At 44.2% G+C, this 21,847-nt stretch overlaps 1 protein-coding gene across 1 annotated transcript in view; it reads right to left on the bottom strand.

Moving 5' to 3' along the window:
- The window catches only part of ABCC12 (ATP binding cassette subfamily C member 12), a 59,677-nt gene extending 39,921 nt beyond the window's left edge, over nt 1-19,756 (bottom strand). Inside the window, 11 exon segments of the mRNA XM_007450637.1 lie at nt 75-184; nt 187-202; nt 5,057-5,164; nt 7,773-7,906; nt 9,483-9,497; nt 11,477-11,624; nt 12,033-12,206; nt 13,505-13,738; nt 14,024-14,171; nt 16,489-16,644; nt 19,638-19,756. Of these exon segments, the coding sequence (XP_007450699.1) occupies nt 75-184; nt 187-202; nt 5,057-5,164; nt 7,773-7,906; nt 9,483-9,497; nt 11,477-11,624; nt 12,033-12,206; nt 13,505-13,738; nt 14,024-14,171; nt 16,489-16,644; nt 19,638-19,756 (1,362 nt within the window).
- Between the last annotated feature and the right edge of the window lie 2,091 nt (nt 19,757-21,847).

Raw genomic sequence — 21,847 nt, 5'->3', positions numbered from 1 at the left:
CCGGGGCACGAACCCGTGTCCCCTGCATCGGCAGGCGGACTCCCAACCACTGCGCCACCAGGGAAGCCCTGCACTTTCTTTAGGGCCCTTTTCCCCCTGGTTTCTTGCTCCCATGTCAAGGTGGCATTTGCTAAAAGCAAGACTGTATCTGGGTCTTCTGGTTGGGTGATGTAAGATGGGGGCTTTTAGCTCTGAGAATTTTCTAAGAGTAAAGAAACAAAATTAATTTGGCAGACGTCATCCATTTGCAAGAATCATCCCAGTATATCTTCTAATGACCCCAAATCATAATCTTGGGAATTCTACCTGGGACATCCAGGAAAGGTATTCTGAAGATATTCCCCCAGAAGAAGCTGCAGCAAAAATAGTCTATTAGCTCATACTATGTAGAACGGATGCCTTTTTAACCACAAGGCCTATCTGGGTCACCCACATTGGGGAATGCTGATCCCAGCTACAATTTACCCTTATGCCCAAGATGGCCAGCTTTTGCCAGTCTTTGGGTGGTTGGCTTCACTGCTTGACACTAATGCTTATGAAACCAAGGTCACATGCTCAGTGTCTGCTGTGTCTTCTTCCTAAGTCAGCTCAGCTCAACAAAACACCTGCCAAGTGCCTACTCTGTGCTAGATTCTGGGGTAAACAGCAGAAATGCAAATATTAATAATAAGGCATCCTTCCTGTCCTTGAAGAGACTGCAGTCCAGGTGGAGATGGGAACATGCACAGATCATTTCAGTGAAATGTGACAGAGACAAAGCCCTGTACCTGCCAGAGATGGGGCACTTGGCCCCGCATCCTGGAGAGCCATGTAACTGATGCCTGAGCTGAGTCTGTACAGTGCTGTACAGGCAAAGGTGAGGGAGGGGTAGGGGAGGAGAGCTTCCTAGTAGAGGGCACAGCATGAGCAAAAGCAGGCAATAGCATGCTTTGGGAGGATGAGAGGCATAAGACGAGAAATTCAGTATAACCGAGGGCCAGAGCTCAAGGTAGGAAGGGGATGAGAAATGAAGTGGAGACATAACTGAGGACCTGCTGATGGAGGACTCAGGCTCAGTCCTGGAGAGTGAAGGACACTCTCCAGGATGCTTAAAATGACATCCACATTTCAAGCAGGTTAATGTCAGTGATCAGACAAATATTTTAAAGCTCAACTAACAGTGCAATATGGATTTGCAAAGGACAACATTGGAAAAAGACAATTGGTTCTTCAGTCACTGGGATAGTTCAGATGAGAGACTCTGACGTCTTGAATGAAGGTGATGACACTAGGGACAGAGTGGAGGTTGCAGAGTCAAGAAATAGCATTGTTCCTCTAGTCTAAGATATTGGGTATCATTACACAATTAATGTCATGAGGTTAACTCTGTGTTTTGTTCAAAATGTAATAACTCAACAGTGTACCTTCCAATCCAATCTCATAAATGGTGCCTCTTAAAATTGAAGGAATACAGTAATCAGGAGGTGAGTCAACAGGATTCTTTTTTTTTTTTTTTTTTAACTATTATCTGTGTCATTCTTTTTTTGTTTTTTTAAATTTTTGGCCACGTTGGGTCTTCGTTCCTGTGCGCGGGCTTTCTCTAGTTGTGTCGAGTGGGGGCCGCTCTTCGTTGCAGTGTGCAGGCTTCTCACTGTAGTGGCTTCTCTTGTTGTGGAGCACAGGCTCTAGGCGCATGGGCTTCAGTAGTTGTGGCACACGGGCTCAGAAGTTGTGGCTCACGGGCTCTAGAGCGCAGGCTCAGTAGCTGTGGTGCACGGGCTTAGTTGCTCTGCGGCATGTGAGATCTTCCCGGACCAGGGCTCGAACCCATGTCCCCGGCATTGGCAGGAGGAATCTTAACTACTGCACCACCAGGGAAGTCCCAACAGGATTCTTGATTGGTTAAATGTGGATGGTAAGGGAGAAGAGGGAGATAGGCACCTAGGATGCCTAAAATGACATCCACATTTCAGACTTGAGTGAATAAGACCTTTCGATCAATTCACAGAGGTCTGAATGCACTGTTCTCTTGGCTGAAATGCCCTTCTCCTTTTCCTTTCCTTGCCTCAACTTCAAAACTACTTTATCTGCCCTTCCTACACATCACTTTCACCCTTACTACATATAGCAATTACTGGGATACCTGGTCCTGTAGTAGACTGGAGGCTCTTAAGAGTAAAGACTCTCTTCCTTATATTTGCATTTTCCACAGTGCCTTGCATATAGGAAGCATACAGTAAATCTTATTTGCATTTTTCACAATGCCTTGCATATAGGAAGCATACAGTAAATCTTTTTTTTTAATTGAGATATAGTTGATTTACAATATTAGTCTCACGTACACAACGTAGTGATTCAAAGTTTTTATAGATTATACTCCATTTAAAGTTATTATAAAATATTGGCTATTTTCCTGTGCTGTACAATATATCCTTGTAGCTTATTTATTTTATACATAACAGTTTGTACCGCTCAATCCCCTGTTCCTATCGTGCCCCTTCCCCTTCCCTCTCCCCACTGGTAACCACTAGTTTGTTCCCTATATCTGTGAGTTTGTTTCCTTTTTGTTATATTCAGGGTTTTTTGCTTTACTGTTTTAGACTTCACATATACATGGAATCATTCAGTATTTGTCTTTCTTTGTCTGACTTACTTCACTTAGCATAATGCCCTCCAAGTCCATCCACGTTGCTACAAATGGCAAAATTTCATTCTTTTTATGGCTGAGTAATATTGTATTGTGTATACGATCCACCATCTTCCTTATCCATTCATCTCTCAATGGACACTTAGGTTCCTTCCATATCTTGGCTTTTGTAAATAATGCTGCTATGAACATTGTGGTGCATGTATCTTTTCAAATTAGTGTTCTGTTTTCTTCAGATATATACCCCAGAGTGGAATTGCTGGGTCATATGGTAGTTCTACTTTTAGTTTTTTGAGGAACCTCCACACTGTTGTTTTCCATAGTGACTGCACAAATTTACCTTCTACCAACAGTATACAAGGGTTCTCTTTTTTCCACATCCTCCCCGACATTTGTAATTTGTGTTCTTTTTGATAATAGACATTCTGGCAGGTGTGAGGTGATATCTCATTGTGGTTTTGATTTGTATTTCCCTGATGATTAGCGATGTTGAGCATCTTTTCATGTGCCTGTTGGCATCTGCATTTCCTCTTTGGAAAAATTTCTATTCAGTTCTTTTGACCATTTCTAATTGGGTTGTTTGGGTTTTTGATGTTGAGTTGTATGAGCTGTTTGTATATGTTGGATATTAACCCCTTATCAGTCATATCATTCGCAAATATTTTCTCCCATTCAGTAGGTTGTCTTTTCATTTTGTCAATGCTTTCCTTTGCTGTGCTACTGTCAATTTCTCCCTTTATATCTGTTAATATTTGCTTTATGTATTTAAGTGGGTCCTATGTTGAGTGCATATGTATTTATAATTGTTATATTTTCTTCTTGGATCGATCCTTTGATCATTATGTAATGCCTTTGTTTCTTGTAACAGTCTTTATTTTAAAGTCTATTTTTTCTGATATAAGTATTGCTACTCCAGCTTTCTTTTGATTTCCATCTGCATGGAATGCCTTTTCCATCCCCTCACTTTCAATCTGTGTGTGTCTTTAGATCTGAAGTGAGTCTCTTGCAGGCAGCATGTATATGGGTTTTGTTTTCATATCCATTCAGCCACTCTATGTCTTTTGGTTGGAGCATTTAGTCCATTTACATTTAAAGTAATAATGGGTAGTTATTGTCATTTTGTTAATTGTCTTGGGGTTGTTTTTGTAGTTCTTTTTTGTTCTTTTCTTCTTTTGCTCTCTTCCTTTGTGATTTGATGACTATCTTTAGTGTTATGTTTGGATTCCTTTCTTTTTTGTGTGTGTGTTTATCTATTATAAATGTATGGTTTGTGGTTACCATGAGGTTTATATATAGCAATCTATACATATATATATACACGATTATTTTAAGTTGCTGATCTCCTAATTTCAAATGCATTTTAACAGCCCTGAGTTTTTACTCTCTTCCCCCACAAGTACTGTTTTTCCATATTTTACATCAATTTGTTTTGTTATCCCTTAACTATATACTGTGGATTTAGATGATTTTACTACTTTTGTCTTTTAACCTTCCTACCAATTTTATACATAGTTGATTAACTACCTTTACTGTGTATTTGCCCTTACTGCTAAGCTTTTTCCTTTTGTGATTTTCATGTTTCTAGTTGTGTTCTTTTCTTTCTAGCTTAGAGAAATCCCTTTAACATTTCCTGTAAAGCTGGTTTGATGGTTCTGAGCTCTTTTAGCTTTTGCTTGTCTGTAAAGTTTTGAACTCTCCATCAGATCTGAATGAGAGTCGTGCTGTGTAGAGTATTCTTGGTTGTAGTTTTTCCCTTTTCATCACTTTAAATATATCGTGCCACTCCCTTCTGACCTGCAGAGTTTCTGCTGAAGTCAGCTGATAGCCTTATGGGAGTTTCCTTGTATGTAACTTGTTGCTTTCCCTTGCTGCTTTTAATAGTCTCTCTTTATCTTTAATTTTTGCCATTTTAACTACAATGTGTCTTTGTGTGGTTCTCTTTGTGTTGATCTTGTTTGGGACTCACACAGTAAATCTTTGATGAATGAATAAATTAATAAATAAAATGACTAAATGAGTGTATAAATATGGTGTCTCCCCCCCGCCACCGTCTTCATCACTTCTGTCACCACACACATCCTAGGACAAACTAGGTAGGCAAAGGGGAGATGGCTCAGTGCAAACTGAACTCCACTCCTGGAACAAGTTAAGATTTATGGCTTGGAGAAAGAGTAGAGGGTCAGGAACATCATCTCCCTGGGTGGAGACTCCATCTCATTTTTACTAAAAGGGCAGGCCACCTATAATACTCTGCCTATATCCTGCTTGATGCATATTTGTGTATCCAACACTGAATGGAGGGTCTACTCCCAACACCCACCAAACCAGTGACCCAGCCCTCCAATGGGTTGACACAGCCTCCCCTTATCTGGGAATTTTCCTGCCCCAAAATGAGATCTTTCTTCCCTGCTCACCCAGTGTTAGTTATACCTTCGTTCTCCTTAGAGAGACATTGGCTTCAGCTGCTGCTTTGACTGAGAAAGGTAAGATTGCAATTGAAAACTTCATTACATTAAACATGGCAATCACACTAAATGCCTGAAGGACAAAAGAGAGGTATAGAATTCAGGATGGGATGTTGCCTTGGCTTTGAACCATTAAGTCCATGGGGATTAAACTTCCTGAGATGAGAAACAGTAGCACAGTTGGGATTCTCAGAGGAAAAATTTTCTCATTTCATGGCTCAGAAATCATGGGTTGGCAAATTAAAGGTATTAACATCTTAAACTATTTTGCGTTTGGATTTTCACCAAAATGGTGGGAAACTTATCCACTTATCTCTATCAATCCAGAGGATAAGGTCTGAAAAGGGCCTCTAATTGAGGGCCTTTGGAAATCTCCATCCATACCATATCCTTATTTGGCCTAGACCATTCGTTCAAAAACCTATGCAGGGCTTCCCGGGTGGTGCAGTGGTTGAGAGTCCGCCTGCCGATGCAGGGGACACAGGTTCATGCCCCGGTCCGGGAAGATCCCACATAACGCGGAGCGGCTGGGCCCGTGAGCCAGGGCTGCTGAGCCTGAGTGTCTGGAGCCTGTGCTCTGCAACGGAAGAGGCCACACAGTGAGAGGCCCGCGGACCATGAAAAAAAAAAAAAAAAAAAAAAAAAACCTATGCAGATTTTTCCTAAATTATCCCCTTCTCTCAGTTGCTTCAGAGGCATCTGACCCTTCAGAGATAGAGCATCCTTTTACATACCACACAGAGACCAGTGTTGAAGGTGGAAGTTCCCTAGAATGATGTGCCTGGCCCAGGCTTGTTGCTGGTTCTCCTGCCCTCAGGGTCTGCCCTCCATGCCCTGCCTCCACACACACATAAGGGACCAATTTGAGACCCTTGGTTCCACTGTCATTTCCAAAACAATGAACAATGACCCCCCTTCACTAGGGCCTTCCCCACTGAGCCCTGCCTGGCCAGTGGATAATATCGTACAGCCTCAATGAAGACAAGTTTCCTTGCTCTGTGGGTGCCCCTCAGGGGGCATGATCTCATCTCTCAGCTTTCATCTTCTCATCTGTCCTTGTAATTAGCAGCCTCTCCCTAATCACCCATCTAAGAAATTAAAAACACAACTTCCATCGACAAATCTGGAGTGATCCTTCCTGCTGTTGAATGGGCCCCATGGACAGGGCCCCCAGGCTTCAACTAATCCTAGTTAGTTCATTAAGAGGATGATGAAAGATGCTCCCTTCATCACATCTGGTCCTAAATATATCCCCAAAGAGAATTCAGCTCCCCCAGGTCCTAGAGCACTATCTTGGCTCAGGAAACCCAGGCCCTGGCTAGCAGAGCCCCCCGGGCTGCCTGATGTGACAGCTCCTCAGGGCTGACCTCCTCCTACTCATGTGGCTCTGGCAGAGGAGGAGACTGAAAGGGATTCTTAGTCCAAAGAAATACGAGCCTCGCATTCAGGGAATTTGTTCTTGGTCTAGATTTCTTCTAAATCATCGTTTTAAAAAATATTAACAATGTGCACTCAATTTGGTTTCAAATTAATTTGCTTGGTGTGTTCTGGGAAAAAAATTTTTTTTTTGGTTTGGGATGGTAGACAGCAGCCACAATAATCCAGTAGCATTCATTCTGTACATCAACCATTGCTGTTCATTTTGGCTTTCGGTTCATGGCTATGTTCAAGTCCCCAGAGTGTGTGAGAGAAAAATGTGTGTGAAGAAACTAAGAAAATTAAAGTATCTCCCAAAGAAACACGGAGCAGTAATTGGATTGACAGCGCCACAGCGAATGCCCCAGAAGAGGATCCTGCCTTCTCAAACGTCCCCCCCACCCTCCCCTCTAGATCCCTGATTTTTGGTGCAATTCTTTTCTGGTGAGCATACCTCTCCTTTTAAATTTCATTCTCTCTCTCTCTTTTTCTTGCCTTTGTGTTCTTTCTTCCAACCACTTGCCCTTCAGATGCTGCTTTAATATCTGAAATGTTTGTTTCTTTATTTCAGTCTGGGGCCACTTCCTCTCTAGCTCAGGTCCTGAGCCCCTCACGTTTACTCCAATTCTCCTTCTGAGGCTTTCAACTTGAATATGCCTGACCTGGGTGAGCATAAGGCTAATGAGAACAGCAACAACTTATGCAGCATCTACCGCAGCATTCGAGGTGCTGACCGAGTGCTTTGTGGAAGACAACATCCATCCTCACTACGATAGGGACTGTCAGCACCCCATTTACAGATAATAAAACCAAGACAAGAGAGGTTCCGTGAATTGCTGTAAGTCATAGCTAGCAAGTGTGGAGTCGGGTTTTAAACAAGGGGGACCCTGATCCGGACACCACACTGCCTCTCCCAATACTGACACCCCTCCCACCCGGAGAACTTTCACCAACTCTCTTCTTGGCATATATATGGATAACTAAGAATAAAATAGCCAAGGGCTCCTTTGGTTTCAATGTCCAAATGTAAAATTGTGTTCCAGCATTAACTACTACCCCTGCCCTGCTGTAGACTGAATAAGAATTGCTACTAAGCTCTCCTCGGCTCCCAGTCAGCTCAAGTACTTGTTTTAGAAGTCAGGGTGGAATTCTGCTGTTTTCTGGCTCACCGTGATTGGGTGTTCTGATGCCAGTGCCAGAGGAGCTATCCACCTGGCACTTGCAGAGTTGGGTACAGAAGAGGCCAGCTCTAAAGAGGTGCTTACCACTGTGGCAGTGAGCTTTTGTCTCAGGAGGATGTGGCAGGTGAATGTCAGTACAATGGCTATGGTGGATGCAATGGGGGCCAGCACTGAGTTTTCACTTTGGACAAATCCAGCTTTTTCCAGTAATCTCCTTCCTTATATCTGTAAAATAGAAACAGTCCACGGTGGTCTTAGTTTGCTTGTCAAGCACCAGCATTAAGAAACGTATTACTCAGTGGAATACTCCTCAGCCATAAAAGTGAATGAAATATTGCCATTTGCAGCAACAAGGGTGGACCTAGAGATTATCATACTAAGTGAAGTAAGTCAGACAGAGGAAGACAAATATCATATGATAGCACTTATATGTGGAATCTAAAAAAGTAATTACAAATGAACGTATCTAGGAAACAGAAAGAGACTCACAGACATAGAGAACAAAGTATGGATACTGAAGGGGAAGGGGCAGGGGGAGGGATAAATTAGGAGTCTAGGATTAACAGATACACACTACTATATATAAAATAGATAACAAGGATTTACGGTAGAGCACAGGGAACTATACTCAATACCTTGTAACCTATATTGGAAAAGAATCTGAAAAAGAACATATATATATTATATATATACATATATTATATATATATATATGTATAACTGAATCACTTTGCTGTACAGCAGAAACTAATACAACATTGTAGACCAACTATACTCCAATTAAAAAAAAAAGAAACATATTACTCGTGCCCTGTTCTCCTACAAAGGAGTGTTAAGGGCTCTTGTTGTGAAGTTTAAATGGGAGGAAGCCCAGACAGCCCGGAGCACAATGCCAGCATGTACTGGGGGTTCAGTACGTGTCAGCTGCCATTGCTGGATGGTTTCCAAGGTCCCTTCTGATCTGATTCTCTGTGTGTCAGGAGTCATACACGTAGATGCCTACAGGGGTCAGGCAAGTAAGGTAAATGAAGGGAGTGGGCAGAGAGCAATACCAGAGCGAGGGTGTCCCAGGCTCACCAGACTGTTTTGAAGTCTGAGATGTGGAATTTTATGAGACATCTCCCTACTCTTAAATGTTGGGAACTAATAGAAAAAGTTAGAGTACTGTAGGGGCCAAACAAAACACATATGCCAGCCTGAAAACTGCCAGATTTAGGCCCCTGCCCTTCATCTCAGGAACAGCTACAAAAACCCAAGAGCACATCTCCCTTCTGTAAGTCCAGATGGGGCCATGACTCCGCACCACTCACACATAAAATTCAAGCTTCCCTCCCCTGCTGTTTAAAGAGCCCCGAATGGCAATCCCAGCGTCCTCTGCAAAAACCCTTTCACATTAGCAACATGGTGTCACAGCCCTTCTCGCTGAGTGCTGCCTACAGACCAGGTGTTGGGCTGAACCCTGCACAGGCACGCTCTCCCTAGGGTGCTCTCGCCACAGTGTGACACGGCAGAAGCCATCATTATGCCCTTCTGACAGTAGAGGAAAGGCTTAGCAGGTTAAGTGACTTGCCTCTTAAGAGGCTGGGATCCAAAGCATGCTGTCCACACACCCCTCCCCTCAAGAACACCAGCCACCTCCTTCTCCCCACGCCCTGCTACCCTTCAGAGCCTGTCTAAAATGCCCCCTCCTCCAGGAGGCTCATCTCTCACACCTGTGGAGCTCCTCTCAGTTTCTTTTGTGGCATTTTACCCATTTTATCCTATAATTAATTCATATGTTCACTCATTCAGCACATTTTAATCTGATGTCTGCTATATGCCAGGGGCTGTGCTGGGTCCTGGGGAATATAGGGACAAACAGGGTCTCGGCTCTTCCAGTAGGGGCGATAGACAAAAAAGAAACAAACAAGTAAATAAGATAATTACAAACTGTGTTGGGTGATATGAGAGAAATGAACAGGATGAAGTGATTAAGAGGTGAATGGGGAGTGGACCTGCTTGAGACTGTGGTCAAGAAGGCCTCTTGAGGGCTTCCCTGGTGGCTCAGTGGTTGGGAGTCCGCCTGCCGATGCAGGGGACACGGGTTCGTGCCCCGGTCCGGGAAGATCCCGCATGCCGCAGAGCGGCTGGGCCCGTGAGCCATGGCCGCTGAGCCTGCGCGTCCGGAGCCTGTGCTCCGCAACGGGAGAAGCCACAACAGTGAGAGGCCCGCGTACCACAAAAAAAAAAAAGAAAAGAAGGCCTCTTGAGTCAGTTACATTGACTTCAGGAGACCCAAAGTCAAGACAAAGTCAGCATGAACATCTAGCAGAAGACATTCCAGGCAGAGGGAACAGCAAAGGCAGAGATCCTGAGGCATGAATGGGTGTGGATGTTGTTCTAAAAACAGAAGGTTTGTGTGGCTCAAGCAGAGGTATCAAGGCCTGGGATAAGATGTGATGAGGTCAGGAGGTCAGCAGGGGCCCGAATGTGCTGGATCTCATAGCCCATCTGAAGGAATCTGGACTTCATCCAAAAGACCTAAATTTGAAAAAACCTAAGTGTGATAAGAAGCCACTAAAGCTTTTTCAGCAGGGGAGAGACAAGATCTGACTGACAGTTTTAAAAGGTCACTCTGGCTGCTGAGTGCATCATGGGTTTTAGGGGGAAGGAGGAAAGCAGGGGTTGCATCTAGAAGTTCTTGCCATAGTCTGGAAGGGAGAGGATATTGCTTGGACTAGGGTGACAGTAGAATGAAGAGAAGCAGAAAGATTCCAGATATATTCCAGAAGTAGAGCCAACAAACTAATAGCTATTTTTGAGCTTAGTTAACTCATCCTCCCTCAATTTTAAAACTAGGGACCCTTTTCCTAATTATTTTGTGTGACTCCCATGGCCTTGCACATAGTAGGAACTTGGTACATATTTATTGAGTTAAAGTGACTTGAATTAAATTGAGTTTTAAATTGAATTATGTCAAATGGAATCAAATTTAATCACATCAAATAAATTGTATTAAAGTGAGTTCAGTGTGTGAGGAAGTGTTTCTGTGTCTTCAAAGAGGGTACAATAGGGCTGCCAGCATCCCAACCTGGGGCACTTCCTTTGGCAGTCTCAAAAGCAGATTTTCTAAAGCCACTTCCTAAAATGTGGATACACAGCTTCGGGCCCAATTACATGCTGGTCTAAAAGTGTAATTGTGGATCCAGAGAGTTAGTTGTAACGGTGGTTCAAATCATTAACCGGTCAACCATCTGAGTCTATGTCAGCAATTATGTAACTATTCCTGCAATTAGATTTGCATTTTTATTTGATTGAAATAGTCTTCATATCGTCTTTAAAACAAAACAGCTATATATGCATTCTCTTATCTGCCCAAAGCATGTCAAGTCAGTGAGACATCCGATCCTGATGAGGCTGCTGCCGGCGAGGAGGGGACATGTGTGTAAGTGTTAGTGTGTGCGTGTGTCCGTGTGGACATCTTCCCAGTCAAGGAAATAGGCTGAGCCAGCTCTTCTGCTCATAAAGTTTTAGTGGACTATTTTTGTGAAAGGTGACTGGCCACTACAAGAATTTGCTGACCTCAGTATGGCTAAACCATATGTCACTCACCTGCTGAGCCCTTGGGGTCAGCAGAAGAGATGCCTGGGTCTATTCTAAAATCTCTGTAATTTTTTGAAAAGCCTACAGATCAGCTCGGGGGTCACTTCAGCCAACTTCCAGAATGCCCGGCCCCAGGACCCTTAAAAACCCCTTAGAAGAGCACATTCTACAGGGTAAGTGGTTCTTTCAGCAACTGCTCATCCTACCTTGGATGGCGTTTGTAAAAGATTTCTCCCAGGTGTACATTTTAATCAGCTTGATGCAGGTCAGAAACTCATTCATCGTCTGAACTCACTTATCTGTCACTGAAATTGCTGATCATAGAAAAGCTGAATTGAGCTTAGCCATAAACATCTGAAATCGAGGTACAAACAGTGTGTTCAGAGAATTGCTGAGTTGCAGTTAGCCTAAAAATCCAGGGATTGGAGTGTAAGTGTCAGGAAAAGTTCTAAGGGAAGTTGGCCCGAGATTCTCAGCTGAATCCTTCCCTTGAGTTGTGGCTGATGTGCTCTGGGGGACACGACTGGGGTCAGGGCAGATGATGCACATGCATGAATTGCCAGGATGAAAGGAAAGTGCTGGGGACTTTGACAAACTGAAGAAGCATGCTCCCCTTCCCCGGGGTAGTCAAATTCAAGTTGTAAAAAAACTGTACTGTCTGTGAGCTCAAAGTAAGGGCCCAGGCTTCAGGCCAGGCCCTGGACACAAAGTCCACTTCAGTGAGAGTGTGTGTGAAGTACAATAGCAAAGACCTGCCATTACCTGGATGGGGATGAATAGCACATACACGGATATCCCGATGAGAGCTGTGCACGCCAGAATGAAAAAGGCGTACACCACACAGACAGCCATTAGGATAAGGATGGTGGCTGGCAAGGGACAAAACAAGGCAGCTTCAAACAAAGAATAACTATCACTTGATAGTATATTGAGCACCTGGAAAGAAAGCACATGGGTTCAGCCTTTGGAAGGGCCACCTAAACATTTCCTCAACTGAAGGCTTTTGGAATGGCTGAGGGGTCTGAGGAAGGAAGAGAAAAACTGACTTATGGGGGAGAGAATTGTCAGAGGACCAATAGGGTGAGTTTCGTGGGTCTCATTTTAGTATGACTTTGGAGAGGCCTGTCTTTTAGAACTGAGAATCCCAATGAAGAAAGGCTTAAGTACCACCTGGGAACGTGCCGGCGAGGTTGCCAGCTGCCTACCTGATAGCTCTATCTCCTTCTTCCTTATTGGTACAACCCTGCTTAATCAGGGCATCCATGGGCCCAGCAAAAGGACCACATTTCCCAGCCTCCTTTGTGGAAGCATGGTGACCATGTAATTATGTTAAGGGCAATGAGGTATAAGCCAAAGTGCTGAATGGAACTTTGGGGATGAATTCTTACAGGGAGCCAACTCAACTTGGAAGTCTCCTTCTTCCTAACGGCTCTCTGAAACATGGTTGGGATGGCTGGACCTGCAGCTTCCATCCTGAACCATTATGGGAGCCATGTGCTAAGGTAGTGGTGAAGAAAAATAGAAAAACCTGGAAGTCCCCACTCCAGCCCCGGATCATCCTCTTCCAGACTCCTTTTACACAGAGTGAAATAAATCCATCCTGTTTAATCCACTGTTTTGGGGGGGGGGGTGGTTTCGGTTATATGCAGCTGAATCTAATAGTAATTGATACAGGATATTTCGAACAAACTGAAAGAGCAAGTGTAAGAAAGAAACAAGTCCTTTCCCTTACCTCACACCACCTAGGTTTCCCTTGGCCAGGGAAATGTTCTTGTGTAAAGGGTGAAGATTTTATTGCTAAGGATTAAGGGCTTAAGAAAATGTCAACTCTGAAGTCCAACAGGCATGGTCTTTGTTGGGACTTGGCTACTTGACTACACAGTTGGAATCATCAGGTCCATTAGTCAATCAATTTTATTAAATGTTCTCTGTACTGCTTCAGTGTCCTCACTGATGGTCAAAGGGATTGGATGAGGTCACCCCTAAGCCCTGTTCCAACTGGAACAGGGAAGCCTTTCCAAATTCTCCAGCTTGAATGGAGCTCTCCTTTCTCTGAATTCTTCTGGTGTTTTGAGTCTCCACCACTTCACTAAGCAAGGAGATGGGACATGATGGGCAGGATATTGACAACCAAACGGGGGGCAGATATTCCATCCAGGAAGCACATCTCACACATATTCAGAAAACTGCGAATTTAGTTTCCTAAAGTTAAACTCCTTCTGGACCAACTTAACCTCACCAACAGAGATGTGTGTCAGCGTCTTGAACGACACCAGGTTTTCGAAAACCCGGGTGGAGATGGCCACCTTCAACCAGATCGCTGTGCGGTAATTTACGGCCCAGGCAAGGGCCCAAAAGAGAACTTTGGTAAGCTCGGTGGTGAAAAGGGCTGTGCACAGGCTGACGCCAACCCAGACCTTCCTGGAGATGCCCTTGGTCTGCTGGAGGACTTGGTGAATGAGAATCATCTGTAAAACAGCACAGTGAAGAGAGAAGAGTGCTGCTGGGGGTCAAGGTAGATACAGGAGGCCTCAGATAATGTCAGCAAGCTGACTTTATGAGGCAAACTTTTTAATTAATTTCGGTGGCTGCTGCTGTGCTTGACAAGGATTAGCTTTATGAAAACTCACCCCCAAGGAGTGCAAAGATAACAACAACGTACTAAACCCACCAGATCGTAGAGAAAGAAACTAATGACATTCTTTGCCAGTCTGGGGACCTGGGAGACAAGGCAGAAGGGCCAGTGTGCTCACCGGCCCTATGGCTGCCGTGATAATGCACAGGATATTGGCCATGATATCCATCAAAACATGCATCCTCTGGAATTTCCAGACCACTCGGCCCAGAGAGGCTTTCTCGGGACCCATCCTTTCTACCTCTTCATCCCAAAGGATTCGAAATCTGTGATGAAAGAACAGGAAGAAGGAAAAAGATTTACATTCCCACTTGCTGCTCAAAGCTACTCTGATGGAAAAAACTTTGCAAGAATTCTTAGCACAACCTCCATCCCTGGCAGTGGTGGCTTCAGAAGAATAGCATTTGCTCTCCCTTCTTCTTTTGGAGGGTGGATGGGACATGAGCAAGGCAGTGGGCAGAGCCCTGACAGAGCACAAGCTGGTATCTGGCATTTGGGCTCTTTCCGGGCCTTGATTTCCTCCTCCTGCCTGTCTCTGGCACAATACCAATTGTGATAAAAAAACACTGAGGCAACAGAGAAACCAAGAAAAAAATCTCCAGGGCAGGGAAGAGTTTGTCCATTTCAAAGATCTGAAAGGAGGCCAGTGTGACAGGCCTGTGGGGACTCGGGGAGGCAAGGCAGGGCCAGATCTCATGGAATCTCACAGTCCTCACGAAGGAGATTAGATTGCAAAGAAAGCCACTGCAGGCTTTTAAGCCAATGTGACAAGATCATTTTACATATCTAAAAGAACATCTGGCTGCTGTGAGAGTAGTGGGTCATGGGGGTGGGGAGCAAAGGCAGAAGCAGGGAGACCACAGTGGGAGACCATTGGCATCCAGGTGGGAGGTGGCAGTGGCTTGACACTGGATTTAGGGAAAGGTGGTCAGGGGAGACAACAGGACTTACTGATGAATTAGATGTGGGAGAAAAGGAGAAGGGGGATCAGGGGCCCCAGTTTTCTGACTTGACCAACTGTGGGAATAGAGTGCACAGAGATGGGGAAAGGGGGAAGAGGGAACATCGTCAGGTGGGGCTGAAGATCAAGAATGCAGCTTTAGATATAGGATGCTTGTGAATCATCCAAGTCCAGTCGGATGCTGGGTGTATGAACTCAGAGTCTGGAAGAGAGGCATGGACTGAAGATACTGTGTTATTAAGGTTGTCAACATGTGTTTGGTGGGTCAGCCTTTGGAGGAGAACATTAGCGCAGGAGGCAAGAGGATCTAAGCTGATGCTGGGTAGATGGAAGGCAACATTAAAAACCGACAGAGAGGTAGAAGGAAAACCTGGTCCACAGGCACTGGTCCAGCCCCTTTCTCTCCGTGCTCCCTGGCAACTTTCTCCAGACTATAGATTTTGGAAACTACTACTGACAGAGATTTCTGCAGGACACAGATGAGGGGATGCACAATTGTAGGAGCAATTGCAAGAGCATGATGATAACTCCCAGCCCTTCAAGCATATGAGGCCAAAGAGAAGGAGGATTCCAGAAGAAACAAATGCAGAGAGAGGGCGATGAGATCTTCCCCATTGTTTAAGACATGAACCTTGAAGTTCAATGCAGCTGTTAGAAAGAATGAAGTTGAGGTTCTGGGCTGTGGAAAAATCTTTATAAACTCTTCACTGAAAATAGCACAATGGTTACCCCTGAGATAGTATGCTTCAGTTTTTGTTCAAAGAAAAAAAGATGACCTGTGAGTAAGGAGGAAGAAGAGGTATTGATCTGCAGATGGTAGCACAGGGTGTGTTTAATCTGAGCAGAAAAAAATCCAGGACAGATGCACACCAGCATTTAACAGTGCTGACCTCTGGGGAGTGGGGCTGGAGTACGGTGGGGATACTTACACTGCTTAAACTTCTCTTACTTTAACATTTCTATAATGAATCTGAATTAGGTTGAATCAATGAAATACATGTTTTTGCAAGTCAAAATTGTCAAATATTGGAAGTTTTCATTTGGTTCAACCTAAACATATTTTGTAATATAAAAGCTCACAATATTCTGTAATAACCTAAATGGGAAAAGAATTTGAAAAAGAATAGATACATGTATATGTATAACTGAATCACTTTGCTGTAACACCTGAAGCTAACACAACATTGTTAATCAACTATACTCCAATATAAAATAATTTCTTTAAAAGTCCAATGACAATTTTAAAAGTGAAATACAACACCATGCCTGGAAGCAGCCCAGGTGGTGTCCAGCCAGCACAGAGCAAAGTGAGATTCCGGCCACTCTCACCCTGATGCGGTGCTCCTACAAAATAGCTGATGGCCCTGCCAGAATGGTCCTGAAGCCTCAGGCTCTCAAGAAGTTCATTCTCCCTACCAAACCTCCCCAGTACTCACCTCCCCAGAGACTAGGCCAGGAAGGTCAGTCAGCCCAGCCCTCATCTCAGAGATAAGCCATGAGAACAGCCACCAAACCAGTGGGCGTTGATTTCCGCAAAGGGAAATGGGAGCACATACAAGGACTCAGGGGTCCCTTCCCAAAGTGGGCTCCTCTCTAGATGTGACCCAGACAAATCCTGGTACCTTTTGGCATTGGTGTCAAATGAGTCATACGGTGACAGTGGAGGCAGGGTGTCCACAGTCAGCGTGTGCTTGTAGCCTCTCACCATCACTGGCGTGAGCCAAGAGAATGTAGCAAAGAAGAGCAGCCCTGCATCATCCACAGGGTTGGGTGCCAGCCTAAAACAAGCGAAACACTCGGTGTTCCAGGTTGTTGGGGTCATTGCCTTGAGTCCCTGGCTAGAATTCTTAACTACAGTGATAACCACAGACACGCTCAGACCTGTGACTCACATCATCAGCCCCATGAGCAGCGATGTGCTGGGCCAGCTCCTACCAGCTTGCAAGCGCTGATTGTTCGATTTTTAGGAATTCTTCAAGTCAGTTCTTAAACACAGCCTATATTAAAAATTAAATTACATAAATGTAAGTAAATTATCTTAAAGACAAAGGCAATCAATACTCAAAACTCATAGGTTCCAAGATTATTTTACTAGATTTTACTCGTATTTGTTCTTTAGATTATATGAGTCTATGGTGTCTGTTGTGGAAATACCATACAGGATAGGGCTCTATTACCGTACATCTATTCCCAACTTTGCACTCAGTGACATCACGTTGAAATCAGCCATGGTAGGAGAATTTACACCAAAAAAGTGATAAATGCGATGAACCAGGGAATTTTTTAGTGAGCCAGTTGTTGAATATTTATCAGTGACCACCCCATGGGAAAGAGGGTACCTGCTCCATTTGGCATGACGAAATGGAGACCAAGTAGCTGATGACCAGAGGAGTTGGACGCCTGGCTTTTGCCCTCAGGAGGTTGGGGAGGGTCAGAGCACAGTGTGCCAAAGTAGAGGTGAGGCTGTCCAAGGAGGCAAGAGCTAGAGGCAAACTCATGGTTTATTGTGAGGATTAATACATGTAAGCTGCTACATAAATATTAGCTAGCAGATAAATAAGGAAGACAGGGGAGGTAAAAGGAGGGAGAAAGGAGAAAGGGAAGGAGAGGAGGAAGAAGAAAAGGAAGAAACAATGAAGAAGGAGGAAGAGATATATTTCTGCCCTTGAGGAACTAGCCATCTAAGATGCAATGAGAGTCAGAGACACAAGAGTGTTATCTACTAATTGCTGAGTGTTTGTTATATTCCAGGCCCTGAAAGAGCTTGGTATTTGTAGCAGATGCTGTCAAGATGCCCTGAGTCGCAGTCCCTGGTGGCACAGTGGTTAAGAATCTTTGTCACATCCACCTCTGATCTCAGATGTGGAAGACAGCACTGTGCAGCTCAGGCTCATGCTGACAGCATCCCATCTCACAGGTATCCTGTGCCTCCTTTCACTACTGGGTTTGGGGTCTTCTCAGAGCATAAGTGGAGCCCAGAATTGCAAGGGGCTAATGTCCCCAAGAAGAAAACCTAACTAATGGAGTACAGGAGCCCACGGACAAATGCCCCCACCGCCCATCCTATGGGTGGAAAATTGTACACGTCTCGGGGGGACCTAGTAGAATCCAGTCCCCATGTCTACAGCAGTGACACTGATGACACACCCCATGTTCTCCTTCCCTGCCTCACTCTCCCTAAATCTTCCCTCCTGCTTCTTTAAATCACCTCCCAAATAAGCTACCTGCATCCAAGTTTTTGATTCAGGCTCTGCTTTTGGGAGGACCCAAGCTAAGATAATATTAATAAGGTACTATGTGCCTGGTGCATAGTAAATGTTTCCTAAAGGGTAACTATAATGATGAAGTCATGCATTACCTCACATAATCCTAACAACAGCTCAGTGAGATAGGTAGTTGAGAAATGTTATGATCCCATTTCATAGACAAGAACATCAAGGCACAAAGAGGTTAGGGTACCTGCCCAAAATCTTATAGCTGGTCAGTGGTGAAGTAGGGATTCAAACCCAATGATTGCTGACTCCAGGGTCCCATCATTCTCTTAAGCACTATCCCACATTTCCTCTCCACAAAGAAATTGTAAATTGAGCCAAAACGGTGGGTAGTTAGAGCTCTTCTGCATGGGGCTAAGGATGGTACACCATGCTCTCACTTTTCAACATTCACCTCTCACTTTAGAGGGCTCACAGGTATATCTTTGGTCCATGGATTCTAGGAGAGAGCAGTGCTGTATCACCTCATTATAAAGATGCCACTTGGCCTTCTGCTGCTCAGAGGGCAGGCTATAGGGCACTTCTCATGTAGAAAAGGCAGCTTTCTATAATGTTATAGCTAATGTAATGTTAAGAATACATATATAATATTATAATATGACATTATAGTTAAGCATGTGAGCTTGGAAATCAGGCTGCCTGAGTTCTTATTCTGTGGTTCAAAACTGACCCAATTCTCTCTCCTCACCTGTATCCCAGACCCTTGGAGTTCCTTCCTTCAAGACATTTCTCCACACCTTGAATCTGTGCTGACTTGTGACTTGCTTTGGCCAATAGAATGCAGTGAAAGAAATGGTGTACCAGTTCTGAGCCTGAGTCTCAAGACTGCCTATATGCTTCATCTCATCCTCTTGGCCACCTACTGCATTACTATGTGATTGAGGGCAGGTTAGCTTGCTCGAGGTTCATAGCCCATGTGGCCCACCTTCCCCCAGCCAGTCAACCCCCAGAAGCACAACCATCTTGTTGACCAGCAGATGCATCAAAAAGCCTGGTCAAGACCAGATGAATCACCCAACTAGGCTTAGCCCAAGTTGCTGACCCACCCATAAAATTGTAAGCTAAATAAATGGCAATTGTTTCAGGCTACTAAATGTAGAGGCAGTTTGTTACAAAGCAAAATCTACCTGATTAAATTTGTGCAAGTTATTTAACCTTGCTCTGTCTCACTTACTCACCCATCAGATAAAGATAATCACAACACCTCCAGGGTGGTTGTGAAGAGTGAATGAGAAGATGTTTGTAAAGCACCTGAACAGGTCCTGGCACATGGAAATCTCTCTTAAATATTTGCTATTGTCTCCCTTTCACCAAAGGACAGGAGGATTCATGAAGTGAATGGTAAATAAATGAAAAAAATGGATGGATGGAAAGGCAAAAGGACAAGCATATAGAGCAGGAGCATGGGGAACAGGGTCAGGGTCCACTCTCCTGATGGGCTGGAAATGATTCCTAGAAGTTCTGCCCAGGACCTCCCTCCAATCCTCCTCTTGGCTTACCTTGCATAGAGTCTCACTGGGATCATGGTCTTCAAGCTGGAGTCATATCTCTCTGAAAATGATCTCCGCTGGCCTCGCCAGTCCAGATCAGAGATAAGGCAGGGGCCATCACCCACCATCTTGATGGCAGTCTAGAGCCCTGGACTCCTGGCTTTGACACCTTCACTCTGCAGCAGAGAGATGAGGAGATGAGAAGATACTCTGGAATGAGATCCGGCAGCCCCTACTCCACCCAGACCAGCTCCCTTTCTCTGACCACTCAGACCTGGTTTCACCAATCAACCCTCCAGATTCATGGCAGAGCGTGGCCAGAGACCCTACAACTCCCTCAACTCCACCAAGAGCCTGCCTTATTAGCAAAGACATTCTGTTCCTCTTCTTTCCCATTTTGGGTTGACTGGGAGCAGAAAAACCTGTTACAGGTTTTCTACCAGGAGCCAGCCCATGACCAAGACTGAGTCCCAGCCTGGCAAAAGAACCCCAAGATGGTGGATTTTCTGCCTTATTGTGACCCAGAATGAAGTTTGTCACACATACAAACCCTTTTTTCTCTCTGATTCTTTCAGATACCCAAGCTTGTGCATCCACGTTCCCATGTCCCCACACCCAAGGATCAGAGAACTTCAAAGAGACCACCTCTCAGGACCAGGCATATCTGAACAAGCCCACATTCCCCCCACTTCTGTGACCACTGCCCCAAAGGGAAACCAACAATCCAGGTAGAGAGGACATTTTTGGGAGTGCCTGTCCAGTCCACAAACCAACCACCCCATTCACCAATCACCTAAATGAAAAGAAAAGAGAATGATTCCTGAAGGTTTTCTATTTCTAGTTCCATTTCTTCCCTGATACACAGCTCTATTCTTGCCCTAGAGTTCTATGACATTCTGCTCCCCATATCCTATCAATAAATTCTCTTTTTTAACCTAAGTATACCAAGTTGGTTTCTGTCACTTGCAACCAGAAGCCTCACTATTATAAATACATGGGTCCCCATCTTATGAATTCTCTCTGGAATTTTTCATGGGTATAAACATAAAATAAACCAATTCCCATTGAGGTTTTAATGGCTGATAAATGGCATGTCAGAATTAGAAGTATCCTCAAATGCAATCTTTTATAAACTCCTCATTGAACAGAAGAGCAAACAAAGGCCCAGAGAGGCAAAGGGACTTACTCAAGAGTATATGTAGTAGTGACATCAGATTCATGGCTAAGACATACCTCATTTGTGCTTCCCTGACCCCCGTCCAACAAGAGCAATTTTGCAGGGGAATCCACAGAACGTCTGAGAAAACCTCAGTGTCCCTAGCAGGGCTGACAGAAGGTATTTCTCTCCCAAAGGCAGTTAGTAAAGACTGGAGGAGGTGACTACTACTTCAAATACATATGAGAAGTCTAACAGAGAGATAGGAATCATTAAAAAGAACCAAAAAATCATGCTGGATCTGAAGAATACAACAAATAAAATAAAAACTGTAATAGAGAGTATCAACAGGAGGAAGAACATGTAAGTTAGAAGACAAGAACTTTGAAATTATCCAGACAGAGGAGAACAAAGGAAAAAGAGTGAAGAAAGCATACATAATCTATAGAATACCACCAAAGGACACAATTTGCAAATTATTGGAGTTCCAGAAGGAGAAGAGAGGGAAAAGGGGCTAGAAAACTAATTTAAAGAAATAATGACTGAGAACTTCTCAAATCCTAGAGATTTTGATATCCCATTTCATGAAGCTAATAGGTCAGCAAACAAACTGAATTTAAAGAGATCCTCTCCAAGACACATTCTAATAAAACTGTCAAAAATCAACTAAAGAGAGAATCTAAAAAGCAGCAAGAGGAAAGAAGCTTGTTATGTACAAGGAAATCCCTATAAAGGTATTAGCAGATTTCTCAGCAGAAACCTTATAGGTCAGGAGAGGGTGGGATGATATAGTCAAAGCACTGAAAGAAAAAAATGCCAACCAAGAATATTCTATCTGGTAAAGATACTATTGACAAATAAAGGAGAGATTAATTTTTTCCAAACAAAAGCTGAAGGATTTCATCACCACTAGACCTACCTTATAAGAAATGTTAAAAGGGGGCTTCCCTGGTGGCACAGTGGTTGAGAGTCCGCCCGCTGATGCAGGGGACACGGGTTTGTGCCCCGGTCCAGGAAGATCCCACATGCCATGGAGCGGCTGGGCCCGTGAGCCATGGCCGCT

The sequence above is a fragment of the Lipotes vexillifer genome, unplaced genomic scaffold (assembly GCF_000442215.2).
Source record: "Lipotes vexillifer unplaced genomic scaffold, Lipotes_vexillifer_v1.1 scaffold943, whole genome shotgun sequence".
NCBI lineage: Eukaryota > Metazoa > Chordata > Mammalia > Artiodactyla > Lipotidae > Lipotes > Lipotes vexillifer.
This window is presented reverse-complemented; position numbering and strand designations above follow the sequence as displayed.